We start from the raw sequence: 16,150 nt of genomic DNA, 5'->3' as shown, positions 1-16,150 counted from the left end.
CGGAGGCGGAGCGGACCCCTCCCGGCAGGCCGAGCCCGCCGCGACCGCGCGGGGGCTCCGGAAGGGCCGCCTCACCTCTCCGCCTCAGCAGCAGCGCTGCCACCGCGCTGTCCACGCCGCCCGACAGGGCGCACACGACGTGCCGCGCCGCCTGCATCCGCGCGCAGTCCCACGGCCACCTAGGGTCAGCACTGCTGGGGAGGCGCTTCCGCCTGGCGACGGAAGTCCCGCCCCCGCCAGCGTCAGAGCGCACTGCCCGGCCGGAAACGAGCTCCGCGCTCCTCGGGTTCCGCCGGGATTTGTGTGTACCCCGGCGGGAGAGGACAGAGTGAGCCTACCTCCCAGCCTGAGGCTTCGCCACCGCCCGCCCGGGCGCTCTCTCCCTCCCAGCATCATTCCCAGGTATAAAGCCGTTAGTGGACTTTGTAGCTACACACCTCTGATCCATCCCTCTTCCAAGGGACCCTTGGAGCACATGGAGCTTTGGAGAGATGTCTAGTATAAGCTTCATCCTGCCTAAACCAAAAGGGCTTTGGTCCTCAGTGCACTACACCCACCCTATAAGTAGCCCACACGTTGCACACGCACATTTTCTGTGACTTGTGGTTAGATGCATGGAATTTTGGCCACCTGGTAGCTCTGAGCGATCCCTGAGTATTAGACACAGTGGGCGGGCTTTGGCAAAGGCAGGGATGACCCAGGCTCCCCCAGCCAACAGCAGTGTAAGATTTCAGAGATGGAAAACAGGGACATTTGCTCCACAGAAATGTGAAATTACAGGAAACTGGACCTCTTAAAAGGGGCAGGGTTGAGCTAGGAATATAGCTTAGTGGCACAAGCGCCTGCCTGGCAAGCCCAAGGTTCTGAGTTCAATCCCCAGCGCGGAAAGGAAAGGAAAGGAAATTCAATCCCCGATTCCACCAAAACAAAACAAACAAACAAACAAACAAACAAAAAAAAAAAACAAAACAGGAAGGAATAGAAAAGAGAAAGAAATGGTGGCACGTGCCTGCAATCCCAGTACTCCGGAGGCTGAGACAGAGGGATCACTGCCAGTTCAGACCAGCCGGGGCTCAAGGCTAATCTGAACTACGTAGCAAGACCCTGTCTCAAGACAAGAGTGGCAGGCTATGCTCTTTTGGCAGCCAGGGCCCCTCCTGCTGTGCTGAGAAGGTAACAGCCTCCGGCCTGCCCTGAGTTCCAGGGTCACCTTGGTTCTGACATTCCAGGACTTCTCTGCACCCTGAGTGGTCAGGCTGGGCGTCAGGTGAGAAAGGCACCTCAGGAAGCCCTCTGACTGCTGAGGGGACAGCAGAGGGAGGCAGATGGGAGGGACTACGCTCCGGGTGCAGGCTGTCCTGCCCAATCCATGTGCTTAGGAGGCCTTCTCCCAGCTGTGCGGAGCCGGAGGCCTGCTGTGCTCCTGTACCTGTACGCTGGGCAGCACCCTTGGGAGAGCCAGGGCCGGGGCTGCAGGTGAGCACTGCAGAGGTGAGGGTTTGGGTGGAGACAGCCAAGACATGGGGCTGCCATAAGTGTGATGTCTCGTTCTGCCACCAAGCCTCAGGCCCCAAGGACATGGGGATGCCACAGCTTTCACCCACTGGATCCCTGAGAAAATACAGCCTGACCCGTGCTCGAAATTCTGTCTGTTGAATGAATTCACTGCTGGGTTTGGTTATATTTCTCATGAAATGAGGGATGAAAGCACAGGCTTGTTGAGTCTCCGTGGTGCTAAAACCCAGGACGCTACAGCTGTGCAGGAGGGCCCACAGCGAGCCCTTTGGGTTCCCTTGCCACGGCTCAGCAGTTCACCCTTTACTTCCCTGCCTTCTGCTCAAAGCCTCTGGCAGCCGGCGTGGCCGTTCCGTGTTGCTACATTAACCACAGAGGTGAGAGGTCCAGCCCAGACGTCTCTTAGAGAACAGGGTCCTGCCAGTCTCCTTTGCCTGCTGTGATGCTGGTGAACAAAGAACAAGGACTCTTCAAACCACACAGACATACGCAACTCAGGGGTCTCCAGGACACTGGACCCACAAAATGCGAGGCTTTGGGCAGGCGCTGCCTTCCGGTGTCCTAGTTCCCATGATTCCACTGGGAGGCCCCTGGTGCCCCTGCTGAGCCCACTGAGCCTGTCCTGGCCAGCAGCGTGGCTCTGCATGGGCCCGGGGCTTCTGGTACGTTTCTCTCCCTCAGCGCCCCAGCTACCGAGAGCAGCCTCCCCATAGTGTGGTCTCAGACACTGTGCTGGAACCAGCCGGGTGCCCCAACAGGGGACATGGGAGCACTGTGGAGGTGGCAGGCAGGTTCCCAGGCCTGGGACAGGGAGGGCACAGCTGCAGTGGGCTGCACTCTGGATTTACACCAATTTTTATTCACTCTAAACTTTCAAAATCTGTTGCGCACGACCTCGCCAGCAAGGAAGACGCAACACACAGCTCTTCCTTCAGCGGCTTATTCAGGCCCCTTACAGCAAGCTTCTTCTTTTCCAATCCCCCAGCCCTTGGCTAATATATACTCCCGAGCCCTATCCCAGTGCGCCACGTGGGGATCGCCCATGGGTCCAGCCTATGCGGAAGCGAATCATGACTGCAGCCCTGGCCGTATAAGGAGTTGGTGCGCACAGAGAGCGCTCACCCACGGGGGTGGAAGGCGGAAACCAGCGCCATCTTGTAGGCGCGGTCCTTCGCAGCTCTCCACAAAAATCACTTATAAAAACACCAAAGACCAGACAACGTAGGTCCTGCAGTGCTCCGGGAGAGGGGAACCGCTGTATGCATCTGAAAGTCAAGATAAGCTTCAAAGGCACATATGTTCTAATATACTTTTATTTTACAACTTAATTTAAATCTAAATTGTTTAACATTACATACAAATTTAACTTTAAAATTAGGTGCTTACTATTTTACATACAGTGACGTGTAATTCTTCATTCAGAGCGGCATCCCAGCCGGAATGGAAGGGGCGGAGCTAAGGAAGCAGACCTGTCCCCAGCCGCCCCTCCAGGTGCAGAACAGGCTCACAGCCTTCTGTAAGAAGCCAGTTTCCTGTACCACATTTCTAAGGATTGAGCACCACTTCAGGACCAACTGTTCCTCTCACAGCAGCGCAGCTCTGGCTTCGGTCAGAACTTGAGGAGCGGAGAGTCCAGGTTTTCTTTGTCAGCCTCGGGGCTCAGCTGGATGAGGGGGGAGCACAGGTCGATGAGCTGCAGAAGAGCAGACAAGGTGAGCACCGCGTCCCACGCTGCCACCACACGCTCCCTGCGCCCAGGATGCCACGGCGACCTGCATGCTGGACCCAGCTGGGGCAACAGCATGGCACCCCAGGCTCGGGGAGGAGTAAAGGAAACTTCGGCTGTCACAGCCAAGATTTGGGGGAGACGTGGACACACGTGGACCTCGGAGCCTCAGACATGTACGCTCTCTCAGGTACAGGCTGTGGGGCTGGTGACACCAGCCCTGCACCCCAAGCTCACTGGGCCCTGCTGACCTTTGGGAAGCTCAGGCCACCAGAGTTCAGTCACACACGGGGAACCAAGCCCTTTGAGGTGCGGAATCACCATGAACCCCCAAGCTGAAGGTGGCACGGAGGGCCTGACCCTCACCTGTCCTGCGGGCTGCGTGGCTTTGGCCTCACCGTGTCTGCTCGTGTCTGGGGTGTTTGCGGTGAGGTCAATCAGGGGTCCACTTGCAGGCCCCGAGAGCGTGTCGGCAGCAGGAGTGCCACCAAGGTCGATGAGTAGGCAGTCCACCGGGGCTCGGCTCTCAACCATGGGAGAGATGGTGAGCTGGTCCAGCCCGATGTCCACCAACAGGGCCTGGGCAGGGATGTGCGGGCGAGGACAGTCTGGCACTGCTGTGTCAGCCACCTTGGGAGATGCAGGGTCTGCTCACGAATCTGCCCCAAGGAAGCCCCCTGCACACCCAGCAGAGCCACAGCCCTACTCTGGTCCTTCCCTCTGACCCCACTGTCTCCTTCACCAAACCCGGAAAGACCTGGGCCACGGGTTGAGTGCTGAGGGGGCTGCACACCCATCCCCCAGAGCAGCTGGGCTCTGTACACCCCCCCAACACAGGCAGGAACCCACCTGCCTCTCCTACCTCAGCGAGCTGGGTATCCTCCTTGTGCTTGGCCTCATGCTGAGCTGGTTCTGTGGCGGGGCCTTCCAAACAACGATCGCTTTTCTCTGGGGAGAAACAAAGGACTTGGGGGACAGAGGGAGGAGGGGAGAAGCTCCTGCCAGGTGAGGAGGCTGCCTGCTGGTGCCTGGGGGCTCTGCCGCTGTCCCTCACTGGCTCAGTACTGTGGAGAGAAGGAAACTCCTGGAAGCATCCTGACAGGGGTGCCCGGGCCTGCTGCAGCTCCTCAGCAGACCTGCGCTCAGGGACACTGTCACCTGGATCTCGGGCTTCCTCTGCCTGGCTAACAGGAGGGCTGGAGGCTCCCCAGGTTGCCTCTGCTGGACTCGGCTCTGTCCGGTCCCCCCACTCATCCCTTCCCTGGCAGTGGTGAACTGCAAGCCCCGGAGCAGGGCCATGGGGCAGAGCTGCGGCCAGAGCAGCTTCTTTGCTCCTGACACGGCCTCAGTCAAGGGAACTCGGGGCAGACTGTGTGCCATGCGAGGCTCCGCTCACAAATATCTCCTGCGCCCCTGCCACGCGCCAGGGGCTGGTAAGCCGCAGGCAGAGGCTGCTGGGCAGTCTGACAGGACGCAGGCCAGCTGTGTGCCCAGAAGAGCCTGACGACCCACAGGCGACAGCCACCCCCTTCTGGTGGAGCACAGTGGTTGTGCGCTCAGGCTCGGGCCAGGGCAGCACAGGGCTGTGCACACAGGCAGGGGCGCAGCATGCGGGCCTGCCAGCGACGGGCTGGCGTGAATAGCACAGTGAGAACAAGGCTGGGCGCAGGGCAGGTGGGGACCCGAGGGCCCCGTGAGCAGGCAGGCAGGGAAGGGCCTGCAGGAGGCGCTGAGCTCGGCCCGCCACCTCCCAGGCCCTGCTCCTGCCCCTGTCAGTAAGAGCCTGGCAGGAGCAGGGAGCGCCCGCCCTGTCCTAAGTGTAGGGGTGGGGTGCTGTGTCCTGGGGGACCATCCTGCACCTTCTGCTCTTACCCCACTGCTGATCTTCTCCGGGGCTCGGAAGACAGCCGCCGTGTAGGGACACACAGCGGGGATGCCAAGGCCCTGGGCATGGTTCTGGGGGTCACTAGAGAGAGGCGCCAGCTAGCAGGTGTGGGCAGTGCCGACATCCGTCTTGCACTTAGGGGAGTCCTCATGCTGTCAGAGGGGCTTTGTGAAGATGGCCCCGAAGAACGTCTCACAGGAGTGCTTTGAGCCACGACCCTGGAGAGATGGGGTCAGGGTGAGCCGAAGAGGCCTTAGCAAAGGACTGAATGACCCTCAGCCGGCACAGTGGGGGTGTGGCCAGTGAGGCCTGGGCCAGCCTGCCCACAAGAGGAGGGGTCTGGGGAGGCGGGACAGGGCACGCTGGCCTGGGGTGACCAAGACAGGAGCAGCCAGTGCAGCACTTCAGGGAGATTCAGGAGAGCACAGGGCATCCTGGGACGGGGTTGTGGGAATGTCCCGGGAAGTGCTGCGCTGATGAGCCAGCCGGTCTCCTGTGCGCCCCTGTGCCCGGCGCTAGGGTCTCCGAGCCACGGGGTGCGGTGCAGGTCCCTGGGCACTTGGCTGTCCCCACCCCCCGCCTCCAAATCCCACGGCTGTGCTGTATTCTGTTGCTCCTGAGTCCACTGGTGATAAATTTGGGGCTTGAGGCCCGTCCCTGAATTCTTACGTGACCCCTAACTGGCAAGGTGGCGGTGTCGGGGCTGGAGAGGCGATGTGGTGGAGGTGCAGGGCCCTCGGGAAGGGGCCAGGCTCTCACATGGAGGACCCCAGAGCCAGCTTGCTGCTGAGGATGTGGCCGGAAGGCCACCTGGGAAGCGAGCCCAATGGCCTCTTCCTGAGACGTGTGGCCTCCAGAGTGCCCAGCTCCACAGCTCAACCCCAGGCTATGAGTTTTGTAGCCCGAAAGTGTGGAAACAAACTTCGCGTAGTGCTCTCAGAGGACTGCCCAAGAGCCTGCCATGAGTGCCCACAGGGCACACTCTGCCCTCCTACTACCCCTGCCAAATCCACTGCAATCATAAAGAAAAACTCTGCCCAGCGCATCCTCCACAAAACCTGGGGCAGGAGTCACTCCTATGTTCTCCAGTGGGGAGGCCGAGGGCCAGCGGTGGGGGAGCGTCGTGGCTGCCCAGCGCCAGGTGCTGCTATGCCCTCGGGGTGGGAGACAGTGCCTCAGCGCAGCTCCTGCTGCGGGACATCTGGCCTAACCGAGGGGTGCAGAGCCTCGAGCTTACATAACAGGAAACCAAAGCCTGGGGTGCTGGGATGCACGGGCTTCAGAGCCTCTCGCTGGCCAAGGAGGGCCAGGAGCACCGTCTCGGGGTTCTAGCCTCGCACTCCTTCTGCCAGGCCTAACCCACCCACCCCTCAGAGGCCAGAATGGAGGAGACCCAGGCTGGCCACACTCCGGCGCCAGCTTCCCTGCCCTGCAGGTGCAAACACAGGGACTAAGTCCTTCCAATTCCCCATCCCGGACACACAAGGAGGCGAGAGCCTCCTCTTCTGCATCAGAGCATGTGGTGTGCTAGCATCCGGCCTCCATGGCTGACAGCAAAGGCAGCAGCAGAAGGGACGCCGAGGACCCCACTGCAGGCACAAGAGGCTCAGCGGTGGAAAGGACGCAGCCCGCTATGACTCACCTGCCAGCAGATGCCCACGACTGCAGCCTCTGTGCCCGTAAGAACCTTGGTGTCGTGCCAACAGGGGACCCACCTGGAATGAGAAAAGTGTGCAGTCAGACGCAGGTCAGAAGAGTCCCACTGGGAATCTGCAGACTGGGACCCAAGCGACAGTGGCACAGCACACTGGAGAGCCTACAGGCAGGGTTGTGTGCGGGCAGCAGCAGCTGCCACCTCAGAGGCTGCAAGCGCAGATCAGAGCCGCGGCAGGCCAGGGGATGAGAGCAGCAGGCCAAACCCGGGACTGATGGCTGCGTGGTGAGCAGGGACGACCGCTGGCCAGCTCGGGGCGACACAGGAGCACACCCTGGGGAGTGACCAAGCCCCTGCTCTGCTGCAGCCTGTCACCTCCACTTGCCACATCACTGAGCTCAGCAGCCCAAGGTAGCGCCCAGCAGGCCTCGGGGCCTCCGCACACAGCCCAGGTTACTCCTACTGCCCAGAGCCTCAAGCAGATGGAGGTCCCCAGCTCTCAGGGTCAGAGTGAGGCCTCCACTCCTCCCGGAGCACCTGCACCCCTGCCATAAGGATTTCTGCCGGCTACCCCATGGTCACCATGCGGGCACACGGTGAGCTACCGCGAGCCCCGCCTTCGCCTTCAGCTCTCTGATTCTTCTCCTGTCCGCCAGCCAGGTGAGGCTGCCAGTCTGGGTTCAAGTCTTCTTCGTGACTGGACATCGTAGCAGTGTAGCAGTGATGGTTCTTGCGGCCTTCGCCGAGAAGCATGGTAATGTGGCTGAGTCCCGACCAATGGGACATGAATGGAAGGGGCAGGTGTTCCCCAGTGAGTACTGCGCCTGGAGGAAGGCGTACGGCCTGGAGCTGGCACACCCACACTGCACCATGTGGCAGGGAAGCTGGTCATCGGTCAACAGACAGGGCCTGCGTCCCTGAGCCTGAGGAGCGGCTTCCCAGCTCCGCGAGGCCTACCTGCACTGTGACACGGGAGGACCGTAAGCATCGATCGTGAGCGAGCCTGGGGCTGTCTGGGCTCGTAGAAGCAGCTACTCCCTGCTGCGGGACCTGCATCTCTGCCCCTCCAGCCCTCCTCCATCTCAGAGCCTGCTCCGCACTCTCCTGCCTCAGGACCCTTCCGAGAGTCACTTCCTCTACCTGGAAGTCTCCCTCTGGGCGGTATAGGGGCTGCCCACCTCACAGATGCGTGTACATGCCTGTGCCTCACCAGGGGCATCACGCACGTGGCTCTTGCTGCTGTGTCCTGCCCCACCTGTGAGTGGAAGGGCCACGGCCTAAATCCCCCTGCAGTGCGCAGCAGGGTGGTGCATCTCCTCACTCATTTTACGGCCACTCTTAGGACCAAAACCGAATCTGCTGGATGTTCTTTGTGTCAAAAGATATTCTTTTGTGTTAAATGTAAATTCCATTTAAAAAAAGCTATAAATAATATTTTAAAAAGGGTTTGTAAAAATGTTTTCACCCACAATGATTAATCAGGCAAAGCAAACTGGCAAACAGTAACTGTGTTATAAAATTTAAGGTCACCTAGAGGTTTGTTATTTCAGTTCAAGCTAGATAAAATATAAACAACCAAGCCTTACTTCTAAACTAATTTAAGACTAAAGACAGGAAAAGGGAAGCCAGGTGTGGTGGTGCACCCCTGCCTCGGATCCCAGCCCTGGGGGCTGAGCAGGAGGGTGCCAAGTGTGAAGCCAGCTTCACGCCTAGGATGAGTTCAAGGCCAGCCTGGAGTACACAGTGAGACCTCGTCTTTAAAAAAAAGACTCACAGGAGGAATGCAAAGAGCTTGTCTAAATCTAGCTGCTGGGGCCAGGGAGACAGCTAAGGTGTTAAACATTCTTATTACACTGCAGCTAAAAAATTAATCAAACATTTGCCAAACATTATCCCTGCCCCACCGTAAAATTCACGCAGGAAGTCAGGATTGTGTCAGCTACGCGCGTGGCCCACCAGGCACGTCGTGCAGATCGCCACTGCTGCTACGTGCTGTGGGTCCTGCCTCAGTAAAGCAGTCAAAGCACATAAATTCAGCCGGAGAGCGAGGCAGTGTACGCGCCTGCCTGGCAGACGCGGGACCCAGGTTCGGTCCGCAGTACCACACGCCCTGTCAGCTGAGAGCCCCAGGCAGAGCGGTGCACGCCTGTAACCCCAGCGCTGGAAGGCTGAGACTGGAGGGTCACTACGAGTCCCAACTGTGTAGTGAGACCCTGTACCAAATAAATACATTTTTAAAAATACATAAATGCTATACTTCATCACAAAAGTAACTTTCCATTTTCTCATGGCCTTCCACTCTTCAGCTGATGGACAGCCCAGGATGCAAGCAACTCTGTGCTCTGCACATTGAAAACTACGTTTAGGCAAAAATATGAAGCAAATAGAAATACAAGGACTTAAAAAGTTCCATTTGCGTTTATCATGAGCCACTTGAATTGGGAGGAATTTGGAGATATTTTAATTATGAAAGTACCATATTTGGGTTCACTGCAGAGCTGGCTCTTAAAAGTATAAACATCAACTAAACATTCTCTCTGCATTAGGAAAGTTTCTCTTGAGTGAAACTACACTGGAAGCTGGCACGGTGGCACATGCCTCTAATTCCAGCACGTGGGAGGCTGAGACAAGAGGGTCACAAGTTTGAGGCCAGCCTAAACTACAAAGCAAGACCCTGCCTTAAAAAAGAAAGGTAGGGGTAGAGGAGAGGGAAGGGGAGGGGGCTGTAGCCCGGGTGTGACTGAGACCACAGCAACACAGTGCCCTCCCGTCAGCTGACAGATCGAACTCCTGGGGGGCTCCGGCAAAGAAATAAAACAACAATGTGTGTCTAACATCCTAGTTTCTAGGTAGTCAAGGTTTAACTATTAACAATGAGTTCAACGGATATAAGTAGGATAAAAGTCATAAGAGAAATTTGAATGTATTTTAAAGTCTTGAAAATGAGCCAGACATGGTGGCACATGCCTGTAATCTCAGCACTCGGGAGGCTGAGGCAGGAGGATTTGCCGTGAGTTCCAGGCCAACCCAGGCTACAATGTGAGCTCAAGGACAGCCTGGACTGCACAGCAAGACCCTGTCTCAAAAAGACCAAAACAAACAAACACACACACACAGGCCTTAAAGCGGTGAAGTCACAGCTATTCCATTCCTGAGTCTTTTCCGGTCAGCTAACACTGCGCTGCGCATGAATTCAGGCTGTGCTGGGTCGTGGCGATGGCGCAGGCTCCTCCAGCTACGTTCGTGGGCACACGCTGCTGGCGTGAGTGTCAGGCTGTAGGGTGGCCCTGTGGCGCTGGGCTCACCCCTGTCCTCCTAATGCTGTGGGCCACGAAAGCCACTGAGCTTCCTCCTCGACTGCTGGGCTCCATGAAACCCTGTCTCTTGTCCTTCATAGTTTGATTCTCCTCAAAACTGTTCACTGTCAGAATCCTGGAAACAGCTGCTGGTGACCCTGAGCCAGTGTGGCACAGCAGGGGAGCCCCGAGCTCTGTGCGGAGACCTTGGGCACGCTGCTGGACAGGCCACCAGGGCAGGGACCACGGAACACAACTGAGAAACGGGTAACATCCACAGGAAGCTTCTGGAGCTCTTCACAAGTTACACTAATCTGTTCTCTGTTTTTCTTTTTGGTACTCAACTCAAACTCAGGGCCTCGCACAGGTACTGCACCTGCTGAGCTAGATCCCCACCCAGTTTACAGTAATTTGATAAAATACTCTTTTGTAAATGATAGGTTTTGGCCCTAATATGAATTGCCAAAATCATAGTGGTGGCCAAATAGCTCAGCGGAGTAAAGTGCCTGCTTATGCAGACACAGGGGCTGGGTTCCATACCCGGCAGGCAGTGCCAGCCCCGCCCCAGGGCAAGCTGAGATGGCGGCTGAGACTGGGTGTGGTGCACACACCTATAATCCCAGCTCTTTGGGAGGCTGAACACAGGAGAATCACTACATAGTGAGATCCTGTAGACCCTTACTAAATTACCAAAAAAGAAAAAAAATTATTATGGTAGTCATCTAATATGGCTGGTACCCTTAAAATAAAAGCCCATCCTCCCCAAGACCACCCCCGTTCTCCACCTCCGCCCAGGGTACAATTTCCTTTCACCCTTCCCGCTGCCTCAGGGAAGACTCCCAGTCAGCTTTCCCAGGTATATCTAAACATCCCCTTCTAGGGCCGGCCAAATAGCTCAGTGGATTAAAGCACCTGCAAGCAGGTGCCAGGTCGGGACTGACCCCCGGGCCAGTGCTGGCAGTGCCGGCCCCGCCCCCAGGGTGTGCTGAGACAGCAACTGAGCCTGGGGTGGTGGTGCGCCTATAATCCCAGCTCTTGGGAGGCTGTAAACAGGCAGATCACTACGAGTCTGATCTAGTAGTGAGACCCTGAACACCCTGTAGCCCCTTCCCTAAAATAGAAATAAATAAATAAATCTCCCTTCAGACTCCACCCTGGCAAAAGGCCATGAAAGTCTTAGTCTCCCTTTGTTCCAATAGAGAAAATTCCTTATTTTCCCCATTCTCTCTGCGTCCTCCAAGATACTAAAGCCCCTTTCCCTTCTTCCTTCTGCCTGTCTCTGCTGCGCTGGGCACCTGAAAAAACCTATCAGCAAACATGTTGGAATAACTTACTTTTCTTTGCTAATTCCTTACCACCCCCAGATAAATTATCCCCATTTCTCATCGCAGCAGCGTGGGTCCTTGCATAAGTTTGATAAGACTCCATTCTCTTCATTTCAGGCTGCGAGGGGAAACCTGGCCCACTGAGGCCTCGCTGCGATGGGCAGCCCCGCCGCGGCCGCAGCCCCGGGCCGGCTGGGAGCTGTGCCCTGCGGCACCCGGCGGTCGCTATGGCTGCGCCTTTGTTTTTGCTGTAAGTCGTCCAGCCAAAGATGGCCTCGGGTTGCAAACACCTTGGTTCTTCTCGTGTTACCTCTGGTAAAAGTTGGTACTACTGTAGAGTGGAAATTACTTTTTAATGAGAAACTATAAGCTGGGTGTGGTGGCGCATGCCTGTAATCCCAACACCAGAGGCTGAGGCAGGAGGACTGCCATGAGTTCAAGGCCAGCCTATGCTGCACAATAAGACCCTGTCCAAAAAGACCTGAAAACAGAAAACCCCGTAACTTGCCTGTCACAGACTGCAGCTCTACTCATCGGAGGGTTTTATCTCCCATCATTAGAGAGGCAGATCCTAAATTCTCAAAATAAGCCTCCTCCAACTCGGCTCTGTGCAGATCACTGAGATCACATCGCACCTAAAGCCCGCAAGCTACTGAATTCTAAGGGACAACAAGCCCGTCCGTGCCTGGTGCCCACGGGGTTACTCAGCAGGCCACGGTGGCATTAGCGCCAGGTTCAAACCACGGAACAGGGCAGGAAACTGACATCACAGAAGATCCCAGGTCACCGTGCAGCTCCTGGCCCTGCCATTTTCTTAATCTTCTCCCCAGCAGGACAACGCAGCAGTTAAGTCTTTTCTTCTATAGCTACTGGGAGTACCTGGACAGGCCCAGACCTAAGCCAGCGACATGGCAACATCCCCAACTCAGTCACACTCACGGGGCTCTTGGGTGGCAACCTTCTCCTACCCCACCCCAGGGACATCACAGGATAACCCCCCCTGCCCCTCCCCCGTGCCCCACCCCAGGCCCCTGACCCCCACCCCTGGTAAGGCTGCACGCTGCTCTGCAAAGAGAGCCAGCTGCGCAGGAAGGGGGACGGCAGGTCTGGCCCCGCTCGCATGGGCTCCAGCATAGCAGACCACGCTTGTTATGCTCTTTCCGATCTGTTCTGCTTTGGGTCTTCCTTTTTGAACTTTGTAGCTGTTATCTATTAACTTTTGGCAGAACAGATCCTAATGTGACAGTGTTGGGCCAGGGCTCCGAGAGGACGGCCACTGCGTGCAGAACACAACGGGAACTTTTTGCAGCACACAGCAGTGTCCAAGGACTTCATGGACCATCTCCGAGCACCACCCACACCCTGCCAGGTACACCATGTGCTGGAGGCGGGCAGGCCCCAGAGGAGGGCAGGCGCCGTGACCACAGGAGAGTGCTGGGCCCAGGGGACCCAGGTGTGGGAGGAAGAGGGCTGGGGTGGGAGAGGAAGGCGCTAGAGAGGAGGGCTCTTCGCTGGCTGCACTCACGCAGGACCAGACCCCAGAGGGGCAGGACATGAGCAAGGGGAGCCAGTGACCGAGTGCCTGGGGCTGGAACAGTCACATGCCAGCAGCGAGCCAATGGCCAGCTGCAGTGGGCAGTGCCAGGCCTCAGCACTCGCTGACAGTCCCAGCAATGGGAAACCAGCCCCCCAAGACAGCTCCAGGGTGGGTAAGAGACCAAGAGGACGCTCTGAATGGGTTCAACACAAGCACCCTGAGGACAGGGACAGGGACAGAGGCTGGAAGTGAAACTCAGTCCCACAGCTTTGCCACAGGTCCCACTCAGTGGCAGCAGCACAGACAGAGAACCTGAAGATGTGACTGTTCCCCTGAGGACAAGGCGAGTGGGAGGCGGGGCGCAGGCATTGCAAAATTCATCAGGTACTCACCGACTGAAAAATTGGGGATTTTAAGCGGATTTGCAGGCATGGGCAGCACTTTCGTCCTGGAACTCAGACAGGAGTCTCGCCGGCCTATGCTCTGAGTTTTATTCAATTCAGAAGTCGCTGACAAAGCAGAGCTGGCGCTTGGCTTCTGGCCTCCACTTTCTGGGGTCCGGGGCTGGCTTGGAGGACCCATGGTGGGTGCTGTGGACGCGGCGGCAGCATCGCTCCTTCCGGCCTGCCCACAGGACGCCCCTGCAGGGGCTGCAGACAGAGCCTGGCACACAGTGGTGGCCCTCGGCCTACCCGACTTGCCCGTGCCAGGCAGAGGCAGGGCACTGCTGGTGTGAGCACTCGCCAGCACCCCTGGCTTCCCTGCAAGAGGACACACGCGACGGCTGGGTGTCATCGAGTGCGCACCCCCAACTGGCTCAGCTAGGGGTGCTGGTGCACACCTGTAATCCCAGCACCCTGAGGCCGAGGCAGGAGGATCTAGTTCAAGCCCAACCTGAGCAGCTTCATGGCTTAGCAAGAACAGTCTCTCTCAAAATTAAAAAAATACCGGGCTGAGGACGGAGCTCGGTGCAGAGGCCCTGGGTTCAGCCCCAGTACTCGGGTGGGGGCCCGGCCTTCGCCATGTTGGCAGCAGAACTCTGCCCTTGCCAAGCAGCAGTGCAATCCGGGGACCCCAACCCCAGTAGGGGAAGGGCTATGAGGAAGCAGCAGTTGCTACTAGTTGAGTGCTTTAAAATACAAGGAGAGGGCTGGGGAGATGGCTCAGTAGAATAAGCACTTGCCTGGCAAGCGCAGGGTCCTGAGTTCAATCCTCGGTACCGCAAGTAAATAAATAAATAAATAAAATACAAGGAGGAGACGGAGTCATACTAATCACAGATAGTTTAAAACAATAAAAATCAGGCACAGTAGTCCATGCCTATAATCTCAGTACTTGGGAGGCTGAGCCAGGTGGACTACTGAGTTCAAGGCCAGCCTGAACTGCGTGGCAAGACTCTGTCCAGAAAGACAAAAAAAAAAAAAAAAAAAAATTCCTTGACCAGATTGATTAATGCACTGAGTGTACTGCTAGCTGTGTGGTTTTCACCCTTCTTTGCTAGTCCCTTTCTTCCCAATCCTCCTGCTTCAGCCTCCCAAGGACTGGAATCACAGGCCTGTGCGCACAACCACCATACCCAAGCTGGCCAAGGACTCTGAAGGACAGCCCTGAGTAATGCTGTAGCTTCCAATAGTGCCTAACAGCACCCACAGCCCTGTCTACCCTCGTGGTTCTGCTGTGTGTGGCACTGAGATCAACACACACCAGAGCCCACGCCACAGCGAGAGGCACCAAGTGGCTCAGGGCCTGACCGGTGGGCAAAAGACGCCCCAGAGCGCCTTCCTTTCCTGGACGTGCCATGTGGTGCCACAGGAGGGCAGGGGGTTGCCATGACCCACAGGAACCCTACAGGTAGACACTGTCATCTCGAGTGTGAGGGTGAGGACACAGGCCTCCAGCCACGGAGTGGCAGAGTCGGGACTCCAAACCAGAGCAGTCTTTTCCATCAGTCTATACGCTGTGCATCTAGTGAGCAGAACCTCACTGCACCGCCCTGGAGCGGCCAGTCTGTGCGGCAGACGGAAGCAGAAGATGACCCACTCCTCCCGTGTCTCTGTGGCACTGAGCCCTGTGCTTTGCGTGCCAGGCAAGAGCTCCGCTGGGGCTGCATGCCCTGCCCGGGCTTTGGCTCTTTATTTAACTGTCTTTCTTTTGGGCAGTCCTGGGGTTGACCACTGTGCTTAGCCTCTTTTACTTTGAGACAGGGTCTTGCTAGCTTTCCCACGCAGGACTCAGACTTGCAATCCTCCTGCCTCAGGCTCCCCCAGTGCTGAAGAGGAGCCACGCTGCCACCTCAGGCTTGGACTTAGTTCTTAAGAGCAACGCACCCTTTCTGGCCACCCAGAAGCTCCCCCTCACCACTAGATGGCAGCCTTGGCTCGGCAAGATGAGCAGCGTGCTCACGGGAACAGGTGCACCTGGAGGCACAGGGCTGCGTGCTCCAGGGGTGTGGACTGCCACACGGCCAACTGTGTCTGAGGTGCAGACATTAGGCTGGCGCGAGCCTCCTCTGCGCCTCGGCACTGGGCACACAGCCGTGCTCCACAACTGCACGTGCCTCTAACTGAAGCTGCCCATCTTGCTGGTGGGAGCAGCAGAGGGAGGCATGGGGACAGTGTCAGCCGTGTCCAGAGCAGCCCACGGCCCACAGCACGCCCTCCCAAACAGTCTCGCTGGGCGCATGTGGCTTGGACGCCACTGCTCACCTTTGTCTGCCACTGGGGACGGGCACTCATTGGCCGCCGCGCTCCAGGTGGACCCCGAGGATGAGGAGGGCTTCCTGGGAACAGGGCCAGCACATCTGGGGGGCTTCATCTGGCTCTTCTTCAGCCCCACCTGAGACAGGGGTCACAAATGAGAATTGGCAGGGACATCACTCTCCAGCCATACTTACTTCTGCAGAACTAGGGTCTCAAAAAAATTCCTTAATACAATGCTTATCATCTGGACTTCAAAGGTCAGTAGGCGGTAATGAAGCGGGGGTCCCTGGGGGTCTGCCCAGGTCAGAGCCCGACCCTCAGCCCCTACACCCAACAGCACCATCTGCACGCATATTCCCTCCCACTACTTTAGGTAGGCTCTAGATGACCAACGATCCCTAAGAAGTGCAGGTGCTCTGTAAACACTTATTCTCCACTGTTCCTAGTATAGTAGTAAGAAAAGGTCTGTAGGCCTGGGATGTAGCTCAGCAGCACTGCACCTGGTCTGGCAAG

The 16,150-nt window shown here is 57.3% G+C and overlaps 2 protein-coding genes across 3 annotated transcripts in view; both read right to left on the bottom strand.

The window, feature by feature from the left end:
- The window catches only part of Trmu (tRNA 5-methylaminomethyl-2-thiouridylate methyltransferase), an 18,989-nt gene extending 18,790 nt beyond the window's left edge, over nucleotides 1–199 (bottom strand). For both annotated transcript variants that reach the window (XR_002818310.1, XM_004642463.2), the window contains exon 1: nucleotides 76–199. Coding sequence is in view for 1 of the 2 variants with exons in the window: in XM_004642463.2 (XP_004642520.1) it covers nucleotides 76–157 (82 nt within the window). In the remaining variant the exon portion in view is untranslated. The remainder of the gene's footprint in view (nucleotides 1–75) is intronic.
- Nucleotides 200–2,876: 2,677 nt separating this feature from the next.
- The window catches only part of Gtse1 (G2 and S-phase expressed 1), a 16,163-nt gene continuing 2,889 nt past the window's right edge, over nucleotides 2,877–16,150 (bottom strand). Inside the window, exons 4-10 of the mRNA XM_023702531.1 lie at nucleotides 15,644–15,773; nucleotides 13,331–13,699; nucleotides 6,769–6,841; nucleotides 5,114–5,344; nucleotides 4,104–4,305; nucleotides 3,608–3,871; nucleotides 2,877–3,208 (exon numbers count right to left, since the gene is read on the bottom strand). Of these exons, the coding sequence (XP_023558299.1) occupies nucleotides 3,125–3,208; nucleotides 3,608–3,871; nucleotides 4,104–4,305; nucleotides 5,114–5,344; nucleotides 6,769–6,841; nucleotides 13,331–13,699; nucleotides 15,644–15,773 (1,353 nt within the window). The 3' untranslated portion in view covers nucleotides 2,877–3,124. The remainder of the gene's footprint in view (nucleotides 3,209–3,607; nucleotides 3,872–4,103; nucleotides 4,306–5,113; nucleotides 5,345–6,768; nucleotides 6,842–13,330; nucleotides 13,700–15,643; nucleotides 15,774–16,150) is intronic.

The sequence above is a fragment of the Octodon degus genome, unplaced genomic scaffold (assembly GCF_000260255.1).
Source record: "Octodon degus isolate 3935 unplaced genomic scaffold, OctDeg1.0 scaffold00153, whole genome shotgun sequence".
Lineage (NCBI taxonomy): Eukaryota > Metazoa > Chordata > Mammalia > Rodentia > Octodontidae > Octodon > Octodon degus.
The sequence above is the reverse complement of the archived record's forward strand: the minus strand, read 5'-3'. Positions and strand labels throughout refer to the sequence as shown.